Below are 19,343 nucleotides of genomic sequence, written 5' to 3'. Positions count from 1 at the left end.
TCTCCTGTAGGCAGATTCTTTACCATCTGGGCCACCAGGGAACACAATAGTGTAAAGGAACTATAATCCAATGAAAATAAATTTAAACAAATAATTATTCCTTAAATAAGGAAAAACGTTTCAAAAGGAAGATGAGTTATAAGTCCAGAAATCAACACGATTTGAAAAAATTTTTAATTTTTATAAATACACAAATCCTAAGGACATACACACAAAAATTTCTTATTGAATACTCTTAGTCAATCTGATGTCTGAGATGCAACTCTCCAAAAAATTATCTCCAGCATTTCCCATAATGCTTTCCAAGGACCTCAGTGGCCATAAGGAAACAGCAAGATAAGGAAGGGATTTGTTTCTTTTCTGTAAAGTAGAGGAGACTTTGGGAGCTTACACACTTTTAAGAAGTTGTTCACATCCTAATAAAAACTTAAGACTGTCTACTCAATGCCCATCATGCTACACCATTGACATGGTCAAAGAGGTACCAAGACGCACACAACTCCCTCCATCTAGGACCTTAGAAGAGTTGAGCTTCCTCAAGTTTTGACCTTGGACAGTTCTCTACAGTTGCCAATGATAAGATAAATGGCTGGAACTAAAGATATATAACTGATGAAGACTTTGTAGCTATGATCAAACTGATCAGCTCCTGAGAAAGTTTGCAATGAATAATATCAGTACAGAATTTTTAAAAGGTGATCATCTTGACCTCAGGTGGCAACAGGGTATTGATCCCTACGGAACACAGAAGAGGACTGGAGGACAATGAAATATGAAGGTGAAAAAAATCACGGCAATATATTTCCCTCGGCCACTCTTAGTTCAAAGCTTAACCAAACCCACAGTAAGGACTGTCTTCAGTTGTATGATCACACTTTAGTTGAATTTATTTATTAATTACTCTCTGGTTTGTGTGTACGTGTACATGTGCATGTGCTTAAATATTTAGTACACTGTTCATTCTGTATTGTATGTATGGTCATTTTGAATTACTGACAACTAAATAGAACTTTTAGAGGAAAACCAAATAATTAAAAGGCCAATTTGAGAAATTTTAAGGAGGAGTAATGTTAACTAACATTTGCACTGAAGGTCCTAGGTGCTTAAGTCCGTGGGAAAGTTGCAACAGTCAGGAGTTGTTAAAGACTTCTCTCTGGAGGAAATACATTACACTTGCATCTGGTATTCCAGACCTTAGAACTTCCTATAGAATCTCAAATGGACTCTTTTCAGGTAACTTACTTGCTCAGCATTGGTTTCTCATCATTAACTGGGGTGACCTCTACAAAAATGGTTTTAAGTATCTTATGTTTCCCGTCTGACACCTGGATTGTAAAGTCATCAGCAAGACTCTCTGAATCATCATGCACATACATCAACCTCATTCCTGGACAAAGGGAAAAAAGAGAAAGTAAATCTTTCTTATGATTAAACCATTTCAAAATCTGTCACAAATAATTTCCAAAGCATTGCTATTAGCGTGAGCTCATTAATCAGCACAATAAGGTAAAATCAAACTATTTTATAAAGTAAGAGTACCCTCCTAGTTCATTAAAAGTTTCTATTTAAATAAGTTAGTATTTGATAAGGGTCTTACTTAAAGTCATTGAGAAAAAATATATTATTCAATAAACTGAAAGAGAACAATGGTGACAGTATCTAAATGAAACAAAAAATTAGTTCATTACTTAGGGGAATTTGCATTTAGATCCCTATCTCAAGCCAACAATCAAAATAAATTTTAGGTGAATCAAAACTTAAATAAAAAACTATTTTTAAAGCCTATATAACATTCATATGGAAAAAATGGAACTTTCATATGTAGCTGGTAGAAAAGTAAAATGATGCAGCTACTTTTGGAAAACAGTTTGACAGAGTTTTAGGTTTGATCCCTGGGTCAGGAAGATCCCCTGGAGAAGGAAACAGCAATATACTCCAGTATTCTTGCCTGAAAAATCACATGGACAGAGGAGCCTGGCAGGCTATACTTCATAGGGTCACAAAGAGTTGGATACATCTGAGCACATGAGCAAGTGGGATAAGATCAATTTTTCAAAAAGGGTAATGAAAAAATACTTTAGGCTGCTATTTCAATGTGTCATTTCCTTAAAGAGCACATTATCACCTCAGAGAATAATGAGTTATTATAGGTTGTTCTATATTTGTTTCAAATGTGGAGGTTTTGACAGACAAATCTCTTCAAATTTAGTTCCATAATCTTGATTGTTTTAAAAAGGAATTTTTTTTATTATGTGATTAAAACCTTGGGATAAAATATTAAAATTCACAAATATTATTTTTACTGATGCTCTTAAGGTGAAAGAAAAGATATTAATTCTTTTTCAATTACCCACTCTGTCTAGCTGAGACTTCATGTTCTGCATTAATCCAGAGCCCAGAGAAAATCCTTGAGAGATAAATGAATACAGGCAAAGGCCATTTCTTCAATTCCTCTTTCTGTGATTTATTACTATCTTTTCTGGGTTAAATTATTAAATCAACAACAACAAACAAATTGAAATGAAACATGATATACCATTCTTGAGAAGTTCCATGGAAAAGTTGTACACAAGTTCATGCTTCTGGCCAGGGTTGGCTGATTGCTTATATTGAAAAAAGTTTCTGCTAAATGCCCTGTTGATGAGGAGGCCATGACGCGGTTTGTGAGTGATACTGAACAGCAAGGGGTTCTTGGGAATGTCCCGGTCAGTAGCACTGATGATGGAAGAATCCAGCTCTCTCATCTGACCCTCACACACCTAAACAAAGACAAGAGAAGTCAGCTGCATGTGAAATGAAACCTGTCTTTCTTTTGGCAAAAAGCTCAAAAAATAATTTTAAAATATCCTATAATAATTTTAAGAGATCCTCACAAATTTTCCATGAGGTTTGTGTGTAATGAGTCCTAAAAAGAAATTGCTAGTTTAAAATGACCTTAGAAGACAATAAGAAATCTACTCATCTTTCTCATGCATTTTTCTGAAGATTTCAAAGCACTTTATCCTATCCATGAAGGACTAAGGATATATATATAAACATATATATATATATATTATATTTAATCTCATATATATGATTCATAATTCAAAGATCAGGGACTAAAGCAACCAAAAGGATGCTTGCTTTCTGGAAGTCACAGAGTTCAGTTGTAAAACTGGGTGTAGACCCTGGCTGTCCTAACCTGCCATTTTAACCTCTGAATCTTGCTGCTCTCACAGTTCTTTTTTTCTGCTTTACAAATCGCATAAATATCTGCTATACACACTGGGGGATGTTAGGTGTTTTTAATTTTTGTCATTGCAGCAAACACTGCTATATCTCAATTACAGTCAACCACAGTTGAGAGGATCCTCCTGGATACACAACAGTATGTATTTTAATGCTGGGTCCCTGATCTCTTCTCTGTCCTCACACCACTAATTTGCCTGAACAACCCCCCTTCCCACTTCAAGTTTCATAATCCTTTAAGCATAAAGAGAACTGAATGGTTTTCATTTCATGTAGGATCTAGTTATTTAGAAACATTTGTACCATTAACATGGTACTTAGTCATCTTCATCTTCTTTTTCTCATAGCAAGGGAACAAAAAAGTATTTCTGATGTATAGAACAGTCTTATGGACTCTGTGAGAGAGGGAGAGGGTGGGAAGATTTGGGAGAATGGCATTGAAACATGTAAAATATCATGTATGAAACGAGTTGCCAGTCCAGGTTCGATGCACGATACTGGATGCTTGGGGCTGGTGCACTGGGACGACCCAGAGGGATGGAATGGGGAGGGAGGAGGGAGGGAGGTTCGGGATGGGGAACACATGTATACCTGTGGCGGATTCATTTTGATATTTGGCAAAACTAATACAGTTATGTAAAGTCTAAAAATAAAATAGAATTGAAAAAAAAAAAAGAAAAAAAAAAGTATTTCTGCTTCCTACTGTGAAATACAGCAAGATCTAAATAATATGAGTATATGAGTTTAGCATGTGCTTATTGGGCACGTATAGAATCACTGTAAGAATATGAATATTCTAAAGAATCAAAGTCCAAATGAGACTGTGATGACCTGTTCATCATTAATTATAAGACAAGGAAAAAAATACCTAGCACTACTAAATACAGATAAACAAGAAGTAGGAAAGGGTGGAGGAATCCAAGAATGTCTTTGTGGCTGAGTGGACATTTTACGTTTGAAGAAGACATGGGCTTTCGACTTGTGAAAATACTCTCTCTTCAGCCTCTCTTAAGGACTTTGAAAAGAGCCTTCCTACAACTACTTGGATGTACATAACAAGAATTATAATATCTGACATTTAGGCTAAAATTATGCTGGTTCCCTTTTATCTGGCCTACATTTTAAAAACTGAGATGGCATAATAATTTAATGCACGGTGATAGAAGGAGGGAACCATCTTTGATACTAACTTGCATTTTTCTCCAAAAACTTTAATAAAGCAACCTAAAAAAGATGTTCTAATCATCTTTCTCTATAAAGCTCGGGACTCCTGGACTCATGGTATGGCAGCCTTTCCCATTTACAAAATGGTAAATTCATTCAAAAGATGACTTGGAAATTTTATCCAAAAAAATGTGAGATTCTTGTTTGCACATTCAATAATTTATTGAGATTATAAATAAAAGGTTTAGATAAATAGACATAAAACACAGAAACTCACTGGTAGACAGCCTTGAAATAGATTATAATAACTTTAAAATCTCAATTTTTTTGTGCTACAAGTTGCAACACAATGTGATGGAAGCCCAGCTAGCTATAAAATAAATACACTTTTCCACAAGAAAGCAAAATACATATGACTATTTTAAAAAATCACTTGAAGCTTAAAGCCAGCTCTGCCAATAACACATGGGGCTCCATATTTGTTACTCTTCAACAGCCTCTGTAAGCAATCCACAGGGGAGAAAAAAGGCATGATTACTTTCAGAGAAGAGCAAGAGACAAATTCCCAGTGGCCTAATTATTTCAGAAACTCCAACCCGAGATAGATACAAGACAATAGAGGTAGGTATAGAAGGAGTCATTTGTAATTTCTTCTCTGTCTCATAATTACTGAAGTGATCTCTGGAGAAATCCATGTGCCAACAGAAGAGGAACGGCAGGAGCTGGCTCTTAAGTCTCATCCTGAGACTTTTAAGTCTCATCCTTTTAAGTGTTATATACCATTAAGACTTGGCAGAAAATTAAAATCAAATAAAGACTTTTGCATTTAGAATTTGATAATTTTTAGTGAAAAATAAGGCAAAATGATGGTTTCAAAGCAACTTTGATCAATGTCTGGAAAAAGATGACAGACGTAACAAGACTAATATGAATGACACCTATTTAATAAGAATTTTCTAAGGAGATGGTTAGATAGCATCACCAACTCAATGGACATGAATTTAAGCAAACTCCAGGAGACAGTGGAGGACAGAGGAGCCTGGGGTGCTACAGTCCATGGGGTTGCAAAGAGTAAGACATGACTTAGCAACTGAACAACAGCAAAATGTGCCTGACCATCATGATAGTCATGGCCATCCTAAAGGAAGATCTGATACACATTTTGCAGATGAGGAAACAAAAACACGGAGAGAAATAACTTACCCAGAACCCTACGACTAGTAAACAACAACACCAAGTCCCTCATATTCCAAAGCCAGTACTCATTCATTTAATCAGAATATGTTATGAGTAAATCTGGATTAAATAATTGTATAAAAATTAGGATTGTTTAAAAATAATTATATGCTTATATGAAAATATTAATGTATAGTAATCAAAGGTTTTTTTTTAAGTAGAAAGTAGGGTATCCATAAAATTAAAAGACGCTTACTCCTTGGAAGGAAAGTTATGACCAACCTAGATAGCACAATCAAAAGCAGAGACATTACTTTGCCAACAAAAATCCGTCTAGTCAAGGCTATGGTTTTTCCAGTGGTCATGTACGGATGTGAGAGTTGGACTGTGAAGAAAGCTGAGCACCGAAGAATTGATGCTTTTGAAGTGTGGTGTTGGAGAAGACTCTTGAGAGTCCCTTGGACTGCAAGGAGATCCAACCAGTCCATTCTGAAGGAGATCAGCCCCGGGATTTCTTTGGAAGGAATGATGCTAAAGCTGAAACTCCAGTACTTTGGCCACCTCATGCAAAGAGTTGACTCATTGGAAAAGACTCTGATGCTGGGAGGCTTTGGGGGCAGGAGGAGAAAGGGACGACAGAGGATGAGATGGCTGGATGGCATCACCGACTTGATGGACGTGAGCTTGAGTGAACTCCGGGAGTTGGTGATGGACAGGGAGGCCTGGCGTGCTGCGATTCATGGGGTCACAAAGAGTCGGACACGACTGAGCGACTGAACTGAACTGAACTGAACTGAGGGTATATTAATGATCTCTGATTTGTAGGTGAAAACATACAGAAAAGTCATATACATACATACATACATATCATTGGCATGGACACAAATTACTTCTGTGGAAATTAATTACTGAAAACTCAACTGATGGGGAGTGACCATGCATAGGGATTGCTAAAGAGGGAGAATTTCATAGTTCACTGTGTAAGTTTCACAACATTCTAACTTGTTTAACCACATATATTATTTTTTTAAGACAACAGTTGTCTCAGCAGTGATATGCTAGGCTATTTTAGCTATGTCTAAATTTTTAAATAAAACTAACAAATATTATTATATAATATAATGACTTTTTAAACTGCACAAAAATAATGGTTGAAATTGTATTTTTTTCCTGTCATATATCTTTATAAACAGCTGTATAAAAAAGATGCCTGTAGTTTGTGAATTAAGAGTCCTTGCTATTGTAGCCCTGGTTAAGGTAGCATGCTATGGAATCAGAGCACCAGGGTGCAAATCCCCTACTTTTTACTTACTGCCAAGCTCTGTGATCTGGGGACACTAACTTAACCTTTTTAGTCTCATTTATTGCAGTTATTACATGGCAATAATAATGCCGTCACTTTAAAAGCCTATTATGAGGATTCAGTATGAACACATGTAAAGGGTTTAGAACAGGACCTATTAGCATGTACTGCATTCTATATACAGACAACTATAAACTATGTGATGCTATCTGTTAGCAATTATTATTATCATGACCATCATCGTTACTATTAGAAAAATATTTATCAAGTGATTGCATTACATAACATAGGTTACTGCCCTCTTTACTCATTAACTTGATGTGTTAAGTGCACAAGACCAATGTAAATAGATTAGGTGAAAATAAAAATTAGAAAATGATAAAGAGAGACTAAAAATTCAAATTTCTTTCTTACAGTAATATTCTGCACTATAAAATCAGGAGCTTCATCATTTGTAGCGTTGATTATAATGTAAAATGGTATCTCCATGGAGCGTCGCTTCCCATCCGTGACATACAACACAAACTTGTCAGCCGTTGGTTCCATCCCCAGATGCCTGGACTGCACATAGTTAATATGTAAAGCCTTCATGTCTTTCCACTGAAACGAAGCTAGAGCACACCAAAATGGAGCAGGTAAATAAGAAAAACATATTTTCCCATGCTACTGGTCCTTAATCCTTCACCCAATAGCCTATTTCTCAGCAGAGCAAATAAGAGATCACAGCAGTTGACCTAAGGATCGGTCATCAGGGACTTCTATAATGACTATACCCATCAACATAAAAACATATCCATAAATTACAAGGAAGAATTAAAATTTGCATGAAGAACAGAAAGGCTGTAACTGCTAACTAGGATGTAGGGACTTTGTGACCATCATTCACATATTTGGAATGAATGTCAGAGAGACCTTCCCTTGATTAAAACCAGTGCTCCAGAGTGAGCAGTTCTTGTCATATTTGAACAAGAAAGGAACCATCTCTTTCATATAAAGGCAAATCAAGAGTTCATCAATCGTCTGCCTGTTAATCACTAAGCTGTCTCCAGCTCTTTGCAACCCCATGGGCTGTAGCCCACCAGGCTCTTCTGTCCGTGGAATTCTTCAGGCAAGAATACTGGAGTAGGTTGCCATTTTTCTCCAGGGGATCTTCCCCATCTAGGGATCGAACCCCAGTCTCCTGCATGGCAGGCAGATTCTTTACCATCTGAGCCACCAGGATGGTAGTCTATTGTCAGCCTACTTGACTGCATAGCAAGCAACTGGCAGGAATGAGTGAAATTAACTGACCTGCTATTATGGTATTCTGATATTGACTTAAATCAAAAGATAAAAACACTCTGTGTTGTGTATTAAGTCACAGGTGGTGGTTTAGTCACTAAGTCATGTCCGACTCTTGCAACCCCATGGGCTGTAGTCTGCCAGGCTCCTCTGTCCATGGGATTTTCCAGGCAAGAATACTGGAGTGGGTTGCCATGTCCTCCTCCGGGAGATCTTTTTCACCCAGGGACTGAATCCTGGTCTTCTGCATTGCAGGCGGATTCTTTACCAACTGAGCTAACTAAGGCCCTCACCCTAAGTCTCCCCACAGGAGAAACTGCAATTAATGCAATTAATCTTTAATACATTAATCTTTCTTCCAACTCCATTGAGACATAATTCACATAACACTGTGTGAATTTAAGGTGTAAGACACGTTGATTTGATACAAGCATGTATGTCTTCTCTGAAAAAAAGGTCTATTCAAGTCCTCTGCTCATTTTTTAATCAGATTGTTTAGCTTTTTGTTTTGAGTTGTATGAGTAACTTATATATTTTAGATTTTATTTCCTAACAGATATGTGGTCTGTAGATACTTTCTCCCATTCTAAAGATACTCTTTTCATTTTATTGATTGTTTCTCTTCCTCTGCAGAAGTATTTTAATGTAGTCCCACTTATTGATATTTTGCTTTTTTACCTTTGCTTTAGGTGTCAAATTAAAAAAATTGTCACCAGACCCACGTTAGGGAACTTACTGCCTATGTTTTCTTCTAGGAGCTTTATGGTTTCATGTCTCATATGCAAGACCTTTATCCATTTTGAGTTATTAATTTTTGTGTTGTAAGATAATGATCCAGTTTCATTCTTTTGAATGTGTCTGTCCATTTTCCCCAAAATCACTTCTTAAAGAATGCTTTGCCCATTGTATTTTCTTGGTTCCCTCATTAAAAATTAGTTGACCATATATGTATGGCTTTATTTCTGGGCTCTACTCGGTTATGTTGATCTATGTGCTTGTTATTTTTTTTCTGCTTTGATTATGATAGCTTTGCAATAATAGTTTGAAATTAGCAGGTATGATGCTTCCAACTTTGCTCTTTTTTCTCAAGATTTCTTTAGCTATCTGAGGTCTTTTGTGGTTCCTACAAACGTTAGGATAATCTGTTCTATTTCTGTTAAAAAAAAAAAAAAGAGTCATTGGAATTTTGATAGGTATTGCACTGAATCTACAGATAGCCTTGGGCAATAAGGACATTTTAACTATATTAACACTTTCAACCCATGAACATGGGATGTCTTTCCATTTGTTTGTGTCCTCTTCAATTTCTTTCATCAAGACACCAATTCTATGTCTTAAACTTGGTATATAAATTTTTCACTACCTTGGTTAAAATTACTCCTATATATTTTACTGTTTTTTATGCTATTATAAATGAGATTGCTTTCTCTGCTTCTTCTTCAGAAAGTTTATTGTCCATGTATAGGAATACAACTGAGTTTTGTGTGTTGATTTTGTACCCTGAAACTACTGAATCTGTTCATTAGTTCTAATAGTTTTTGGTGAAGTCATTGGGAATTTCTATATATAATATCACATTATCAGCAAATAGAAACACTTTACTTCTTCCTTTCTGATTTGGATACCCTTTATTTCCTTCTCTGGCTATGATGTTTCAGTACTATATTGAATAGGAGTAATGCAGGTGGGAACTTTTGTCTTGTTCCTGTTCTTAGAGGGAAATTTTTCAAACTTTGACTGTTAAGTCTAGCTAAAAGTTTGCCACTTTCCTTTATCTTTTAAAAATTATCAACTCAGTTTCATTAACATTCCCCATTGTTTATCTGTTCTTTATTTGTTTCTGCTCTGGTCTTTATTATATCCTTCCTTCTGCTAAATATGGGCCTAATATGTTCTTGCTTTTCTAGTTATAGGTTATTTACTTTTTTAATGCAGCACTTATCATTATAAAACTTTCCTCTTGGCACTGTTTTTGCTGCATTCCATATATTTTGCTGTGTTGTGTTTCTATTTTTATTTAAGATTTTAAAATTTCTTTCTTATACTCAGTCTTCAATCCATTGGTTATTCAGGAATGTGTTAATTTTCACATATTTGGCATCTTTTTAGTTATCTCTAGTTATTGACTTTAACTTTGTGGCATTGTGGTTAAAAAAAAAAAAGATACTTGGTACAATTTTGATCTTTTTAAATTGTTAAGACTTCCTTAGTGACTCATCATATGATCTATCCCAGAGACTGTTTCCTGTGCATTCTACTTTTGTTGAATGGAATATATGTATGTCTGTTGGGTTCATTTGGTTTAATATACAGTTCAAGTCTAATGTTTTCTTACTGATTTTCCATCCAAATGATTCATCCACTGTTGAAAAATGGGACACTGAAGTCCCTACTATTATTGTATTGTTGAGTATTACCCTCTTCAGTTCTGTTAGTATTTGCTTAATATATTTAAGTGTTTCAATATTGTATGCATATACATTTACCACTATTATATCCTCTCAATGAATTAACACTTAATTGTTATATAATGACCTTCTTTGTGTCTTGTTATACTTTTGACTTAAGAGACTATTTTGTCTAGTTTATGTATATCTACCCTTGCTCTCTTTCGGTTTCCATTTGCAAGGAATATCTCTTACCATCCCTTCATTTTAAGCCTGTGTCTGTCCTTGAAGCTGAAGTGAGTTTCTTGTAGGCAGCATTGAGTGGTGTCTTATTTTTCCTATTCATTCTACTAACACAACTAATTGTAAACCCAGCTTCTCTTGTATTTAAAATGGATATGCCCCAAAAGGTGCTTAGAGAATAATTTACTTCTGAAGTCTTGCCTTTGAATGATTTTGATTTTGGCATTTGTTTTTGCTTTGGTTGTTTTCAAGTGAAACACCAGAGCCATTCAAGTTTCTGAGACACACTTTGGTTTTAAAATTAATGTCATTATCTTCAATATTTCCATGATATATTTCCTACTCTTTTCTGCCTGTATCTTTTTTTTTTTAAACTTTACATAACTGTATTAGTTTTGCCAAATATCAAAATGAATCTGCCACAGGTATACATGTGTTCCCCATCCTAGAAATTGTGAGAATAAGACTGTGAGTTCCACCAGATTTATTCTGTCACAGTATTATGTGTTGCTATGGGGGCCTTTGTTTTTTTAATTAATTTATTTATTTTACTTTACAATATTGTATTGGTTTTGCCATACATTGACATGAATCCACCACGGGTGTACATGTGTTCCCCATCATGAACCCCCCTCCCACCTCTGTCCCCATCCCATCCCTCTGGGTCAACATGTTTCAATGCCATTCTCCCATATCATCCTACCCTCGCCCTCTACCACAGAGTCCAAAAGACTGTTCAATATATCTGTGTCTCTTTTGCTGTCTTGCATACAGGGTTATTGTTACCTTCTTTCTAAATTCCATATATATGCATTAGTATACTGTATTGGTGTTTTTCTTTCTGGCTTACTTCACTCTGTATAATAGGCTCCAGTTTCATCCACCTCATTAGAACTGATTCAAATGTATTCTTTTTAATGGCTGAGTAATACTCCATTGTGTATATGTACCACAGCTTTCTTATCCATTCATCTGCTGATGGACATCTAGGTTGCTTCCATGTCCTGGCTATTATAAACAGTGCTGCGATGAACATTGGGGTACACGTGTCTCTTTCCCTTCTGGTTTCCTCAGTGTGTATGCCCAGCAGTGGGGTTGCTGGGTCATATGGCAGTTCTATTTCCAGTTTTTTAAGGAATCTCCACACTGTTCTCCATAGTGGCTGTACTAGTTTGCATTCCCATCAACAGTGTAAGAGGGTTCCCTTTTCTCCACACCCTCTCCAGCATTTACTGCTTGTAGACTTTTGGATAGCAGCCATTCTGACTGGCGTGAAATCGTGCCTCATTGTGGTTTTGATTTGCATTTCTCTGATAATGAGTGATGTTGAGCATCTTTTCATGTGTTTGCTAGCCATCTGTATGTCTTCTTTGGAGAAATGTTTGTTTAGTTGTTTGGCCCACTTTTTGATTGGGTTTTTTATTTTTCTGGAATTGAGCTGTAGGAGTTGCTTGTATATTTTTGATATTAATTCTTTGTCCATTGCTTTGTTTGCTGTTATTTTCTCTATGGGGGCCTTTTAAAACATTATTTCTTCAATATTTATCCTTAAATTTTCCATAAGTGTAATTTCAATTTATTTTGAAGTAAACTCCTAGGTGTTCTTTGGAAGGACTGATGCTAAAGCTGAAACTCCAATACTTTGGCCACCTGATGCGAAGAGTTGACTCACTGGAAAAGACTCTGATGCTGGGAGGGATTGGGGTCAGGAGGAAAAGGGGCCAACAGAGGATGAGATGGCTGGATGGCATCACCAACTTGATGGACATGAGTTTGAGTGAACTCCAGGAGTTGGTGATGGACAGGGAGGCCTGGTGTGCTGTAATTCATGGGGTCGCAAAGAGTCAGACATGACTGAGTAACTGAACTGAGCTGAAACTCCCATACGTGGAAAATTTTAAATGAAAAATTAGAATGAAAAACAATAGTATTTGAAAGTATCAGTGATAATAATAATTTCTCAAGTGTAGTACTTTGAACATTTTTCAAGTCCTAACCCAGTTATTAAACATAACCTAATCAATGAGAGTCTCAAACAAAGGCTGATTATTGCTGGACATAAAACCATGACTTACCTATGCTGATGCCCATATTGCTCTTTTCAAAACCTGCAGAAGGGAGTGTGTTTTCAAGATAGCCAAACTGGGGAGGAGAAACCAAAACAAATTCCAAGTCATCTTCTGCAGTGTCAGGATCAGCGGCAGACAGATGGTTAACAGTAAGGGCTGCTGAGAAGCCCTCATCTACAACGAATATGGTACCTGCATACAAACAATAACACAGTTATGACTTACTGTGAAATCCTCTAATCAGAATAGTAAGGACAAAAGGGAGTGATTGAAACTCCAATTCAGAGATGCCTCCTATACACAAATGTACTTCCATGGGAGATGTTCATTTCCTTTAGTATAATTCTCCTTATGGTGAAAATATTCAGGGGTAATGGGTGGAATTTAATTTGACTTACGGAATTATATTTTTTCTTGTCTAAGAAAGCCAGACTATTACAAAAAGATAGAAGAAATACTAAATGCTCCAGTACAGCCCTTTAGTCATTCTCAAGGAACTCTGATTTCCCCTGTGTCTCTATAGAAGTGACAAATGAAAATAAGAATTGCCAAAATGTTTTAATGATAAGCCACGGAATGTGGTTTATATACTCTTCAAGATCAGTTGTTACCTCTGTTTGTCAGAGCGTTAATTGCCTGAGAACTATTATGAATTGCTCATAACGAGCACTTTTTTTATGCCGTAGTGCTTAATTATTCTGCGGGGATAATGCTTCCTTTCCAGAACACTGCTTGGGAGACAGTTTGCAAATTACAATAACATTCATACATATGCTTGCATTTCTTTTCTGAGAGTCAGAACATATACATAGTGCCTACAAAGAGATGACTTCCTAAAAAGCAAATAAGGTTAAATATATATAAATAGTCCCACTGGTATACTCATTCTATTCTAATAGAAATTATTATGGATAAAATAAATTACTGTCTCTACCAGGTAAATGATACTTTCCCATGTGAAATAAAACCAGATTATTTGAGGATTACAATGTTGTCTTCATTTTAAAACACACACACACACACACACACACACACACACACTTGCATTCTCTCTCCATATGGATTTATCTAAATTTTTAAACAAGTTATTTCTTTTTCCCTGTAATCTTTCACAGATCTGAGGTTTCCACAAGTCTGTTTTGAGACAATTATTACAGGCAATTTTGTATGGTGGTTTTCTATTTTGACTGTAATAAAGGGCATTATTTCACTGGACCACGGGTATGACTAGATGAGATAATAGAAACTTAAGAGGAAAAAATATGGCAACCTATGGCAACTGAAGGCGGTTGGTTGTCCACTGGATACACTGTGATGTTGAGATCATACATTGGAAAGGACTCATGAAGAGGAACAGATGGATAAGGTCCATTGTAACAGCAGCCATTCACAAAAGGACCAGCTTCTCTGTCCGAAACCACCAATGTAATGGTGTCGAAACAAGGCATCAGGCCAATCTCACCACCTGGAAGACACAACTACAGCTGAAAGATGACTTATAAAAAATGCAGAATACCAAGATGAAATTGCCTTAGACTTCCTCTACAAGCATAGAATGGCAAGGAAAGGAACTTACGTGGTTAAAATGTGAAACTCAATTTTATTACTATGAAATTAAATAGAGTCATGAAAATAATGCAGAAATGCTTGCCCATCTGTTGCCTCTGGTGAAAACCCTGCCAGCCATCTATCACCATATGGAGGGGCAAAACAGGGCTAACAAGGGTCTGACAGTTCACAAATGAACAAGGGAGACACAAAGCTGAACTCAGGATGGCTTCACTCTTCTCCCATAATTATTAGTGTTCGGACCAACCACAGGGAAAACAGAAGGCACCCTGTCCCTCTGGTAATTGTCTTCACATTTGCATTAACCACCTTAATTGAACAACCACTCACTGCAGAAGAAGCTGAATAGGTGAAATACAAAGATAACCCACATCTTTGTCACTTGCTTCAGCATTTTCTTCATTACATATAGTCAAGATGTTAGCAAAATAGCAACAGCACCTGGATAAGAAGAGACCCTAATTTTCATCTTCTTTTTACTCTTGAGAGCTTCCATCTATGGGATTCAAAATGGTCCCAACTTAAGTCGTGAGAGGAAGAAGGAAGAAAATATCAGGACTAGAACTTTATCAGTAAATAGGACAATCTATTCTTGGATTACTAATGAACAGCACAGAAGTAGGAATGCTTACTATCCAGGGAGGCAGAAAAGTTATGTAGATGTGCTTTTGATAATTTTCATACATTACTCTAAAAGTGTCAAGAGGGAAGCAATTATGTTCGAAGTTTCGATGAGACTAGGGCACAAAAGATCAGGAACAACTTCTCTTTTCACAAGATACATTGGTCAAATCTATAGAGCACTGTACTTGGAATTATTACACCTGTTTAAAAAAATGACATGGAACATAAAAAGGAGCAAAACTGGGTCATCTGTAGAGATGTAGATGAACCTGGAGTCTGTCATACAGAGTATAGTAAATCAGAAAGAAAAAACAAATATTAATGCATATATCTCCCATGTTAGTAAGGTCATGCTTAAAATCTCGCATGCCAGGCTTCAGCACTACATGAACCAAGAATTTCCAGACATCCAAGCTGGGTTTAGAAAAGGAAGAGGAACCAGAGATCAAACTGTCAACATTCACTGGATCATAGAGAAAGCAAGGGAATTCCAGAAAAACATCTACTTCTGTTTCATTGACTACGCCAAAGCCTTTGACTGTGTGGATCATAACAAACTGCGGAAAGCTCTTAAAGAGATGGGAATACCAGACCATCTTACCTGTCTCCTGAGAAACCTGCATGCGTGTCAAGAAGCAACAGTTAGAACCCTGTATGAACAACTGAGTGGTTCGGGATTGAAAAAGCAGTACAACAGGGCTGTCTGCTGTCACTCTGTTTAACCTATATGCTGAGCACATCATAAGAAATTCCAGGCTGGATGAGTTATATGCTGGAATCAAGATAGGTAGGAGAAACATCAACAACCTCAGATATACAACTGATACCACTCTAATGGCAGAAAGCAAAGAGGAAGTAAAGAGCCTTTTGATGAAGGTAAAGAAGGAGAGTGATGAGCCTGCTTAAAACTAAATATTAAAAAAATTAAGATCACGGCATCTGGCCCCATTACTTCATGGCAAAGAGAAGGAGGGAAAGGTGGAAGTGGTGCCAGATTTCATCTTCTTGGGCTCTAAAATCACTGCAGATGGTGACTGCAGCCATGAAATAAGAAGACAATTGCTTCTTGGCAGGAAAGCTATCAAACCTAGACAGTGTGTTGAAAAGCAGACTTTACTCTGCCGACAAAGATCCATATAGTCAAGCCTATGATCTTCCCAGTGGTCACGCACAGTTGTGAGAGCAGGACTGGAAAGAAGGCAGATCATCAAAGAATTATTGCCTTCGAACTGTGGTGCTGAAGACTCTTAACTGTCCCTTGGACAGCAATGAGATCAAACCAGTCAATCTTAAGGGAAATCATCCCTGAATACTCATTGAAAGGACTTTTGCTGAAGCACTGATATTTTGGTCACCTGACATGAACAGCTGACTCACTGGAAAACTCCCTGATGCTGGGAAAGACTGAGGGCAGAAGAAGAGGGAGTCAGAGGATAAGATGGCTGGATGACATCACCGATGCAATGGACATGAACTTGGGCAAACTTCGGGAGATGGTGAGGGACAGGGAGGCCTGGCATGCTGCAGTCCATGGAGTTGCAAAGAGCCAGACACGACTGGGCAATTGAACAACACCACCAATGCATATATAGGGAATCTAGAAAAGTGGTACTTATGAACGTATTTGCAGGGCAGGAATAGAAATGCAGATGTACAGAACAGACTTGTGGACACAGAAGGGGAAAGAGAGGGTGGGGCTGATTGAGAAAGCAGTATTGACATTCATACACTACATGTGTAAAACAGATAGCTAGTAGGAAGCTTCTGTATAGCATAGAGAGCCCAGCTTGGTGCTCTGCGATGAGCTAGAGAGGTGGGATCGGGGGCTGCGGTGGGAGGGAAGCTCAAGAGGGAGGGGATGTAAGTATACATATAGCTGATTCACTTCACTGTACAGCAGAGATTAACAAACATTATAAAGCAATTATACTCCAATAAAAAATGGCAGACAAGGAAATATTCAAAATGATATTATTGAGTAACCAAATGATAAAAGAATGAGAAGACTGGGCTTATTTTTTTAAAAAAAGAATAAGGGTGAGACATTAAAATTAAACAATCAGCCTTCTACTTTAGGAAAAGTGGGGGAAAGATACCATTCATCTATTCATATTTATAAAAAGGTTAATTGGCATAAAGCTTTTTATGCAATACTCACTTGAAAAATACTTATTTAATGCTTGTTGTGTGAAAATTAGTGTTCTGTGTGCTCTGGCGGAGGGAAAGACAGACATGGTGAAAATGTCAAGACAGTTCAAAAAAATATCAAATGTTCAAAGAGCTACTATATGTCAGGAGGGGACACAGTCTAATGGGAGGGAAAGAAATGCAGTCCAGTTAGATTATCACAGATGTGTGTATATATTAAGTGGAACCATATGAAATTGCTACTCAAAGCCATTTTTAACCTATTAAATGGAACATTCATCTATCTCAGCCTGCTTATTATGCATTAGGTGCTGAGGGTGAAGAAGGATGAGTGCATAGGCTGATGATGGCATGGGGGGCAGAATGTTCATGGCAGGGAAAGTCAGACAAATCTTTCCAGATGGCCTTGCTCACTTTGTGCTGAGCATTAAATAATGAATGGTTTATAAGGCAAATAAGGCAGAGAACTGGGAGATGGGAGAGAAGATGTGTAGGAAGAGAGAGTGGGGAAGAGAAATGGAAAAATAATTCTAGGAAATGAAAACAGCTTAACCAAAAACCCGAACAGAGTACATTCAGTAACTGTAATTTCAATATAAGAAAAACATGTGAAACATTCATAGAAAGAGCTGGAAAAGTTGGCTGAGTGTTAAGCCACAAAAAAAAAAACAGCTACAAAATGGGTCGAAGAAGTCTTTACCTTGAAATGAGATACAGTCTAAAGATACTATTTATACTGAAAACAGTTAACTGGACTGGTATTTATTAAATAATTTTTGAATGGCCTCATATTTAATGATTGGAGAATAGCAAATTGGTAATAATTTTATATTATAAAATATTATTCAATGATTAAAACATGGTTACAATAACTTTGTAACATCTAATAATATTTTAATAAACATTTTCAGATGAGAATCTAAATGAAAAAAGGAACTGCACATTCAACGTGATAATAACTATGTTAAAAATTACAATTAGAAAAAGGAAAAGAAAACATTGTAATACTGAAATGTTAACAGTGATTATCTTTCTGAGGTAAATAAGGTAATTTTTCAAAATTTTATCATAATTTTCTAAGTTTTCTGTAATGAGTATATATTATTTTCATAATCACAAAAATAAATAAGCAAATAAAATAATGGTGATACAATTGTTATCAGGCTTCCCTGGTGACTCAGCAGTAGAGAATTCACCTACAATGCAGGAGATGCAGGTTCAATCCCTAGCCAGGAAGATCTCCTAGAGAAGGAAAAGGCAACCCACTCCAGTGTTCTTACATGGACAATCCCATGGACAAGAGGACTGGCAGGCTACAGTCCATGGGGTTGCAAAAGAGTTGGACACAACTAAGCGACTAAAACTACAATAACAACAATTGTTCTTTGGTAATCGTATATAACCAATGTATGGAGGTAAGCGCAGGGCCACTGAAATTTTAGCTCCTATTCTGAGTTTCTCTTTATTCATTCTAGAACAGTGCTAATCACTACCGAGTAACCGAGTGAACATTACAAGCAAAAGTATAATTCAAATAAAATATTTTTTGAATACAGTATTTCTGTTAATTTATTAACATAACAAAAATGTCTATCTGAAAGAATTTGTACCAGTGTCCTACTAGGTCTTTGAAGGAAAAAAAAAAATGTGTTAACACTCCCTTATATGGCCATCACACTAAACAAGAGTTATACGTATGTCTACTTGTTGTTTAGTACCTGAAACAAGGCACAGGCTTGAAGAGAAGATGGTTTCATCTCACCCATAATGTATCTATGCCAAATGAGCCTTTCAAAGATGTTAAAATTATGTAACAAACCATAATATTTGTCTCTAGATCACTTTTCTGATAGTTTGGGCAAATCAAAAAGAAGCACCTATTTGTGAACTCTGACATTGAGAAACATTGAGTAAGTGGACTATACTTCTCAGGAAAAGGAAAGAGCCAGCAAAACCTTTTCTAAGTGGCTGAGTGCTGAAGAACTGATGCTTTCCAACCATGGTGCTGGAGAAGACTCTTGAGAGTCCGTTGGACAGCAAGGAGATCAACTAGTCAATCATAAAGGAAATCAACCCTGAAGATTCATTGGAAGGACTGATGCTGAAGCTCCAATACTTGGGCCACCTGATGCAAAGAGCTGACTTATTGGA

At 36.6% G+C, this 19,343-nt stretch overlaps 1 protein-coding gene across 5 annotated transcripts in view; it reads right to left on the bottom strand.

Moving 5' to 3' along the window:
* FREM1 (FRAS1 related extracellular matrix 1) overlaps nt 1–19,343 on the bottom strand; it is a 182,034-nt gene that overhangs the window by 64,950 nt on the left and 97,741 nt on the right. For all 5 annotated transcript variants that reach the window (XM_044939844.2, XM_044939843.2, XM_044939842.2 and 2 more), the window contains exons 17-21: nt 14,122–14,316; nt 12,858–13,043; nt 7,286–7,482; nt 2,537–2,759; nt 1,243–1,387 (exon numbers count right to left, since the gene is read on the bottom strand). In XM_044939844.2, the coding sequence (XP_044795779.2) occupies nt 1,243–1,387; nt 2,537–2,759; nt 7,286–7,482; nt 12,858–13,043; nt 14,122–14,316 (946 nt within the window). The remainder of the gene's footprint in view (nt 1–1,242; nt 1,388–2,536; nt 2,760–7,285; nt 7,483–12,857; nt 13,044–14,121; nt 14,317–19,343) is intronic.

This window comes from Bubalus bubalis, chromosome 3 (assembly GCF_019923935.1).
Source record: "Bubalus bubalis isolate 160015118507 breed Murrah chromosome 3, NDDB_SH_1, whole genome shotgun sequence".
Classification (NCBI taxonomy): Eukaryota; Metazoa; Chordata; class Mammalia; order Artiodactyla; family Bovidae; genus Bubalus; species Bubalus bubalis.
This window is presented reverse-complemented; position numbering and strand designations above follow the sequence as displayed.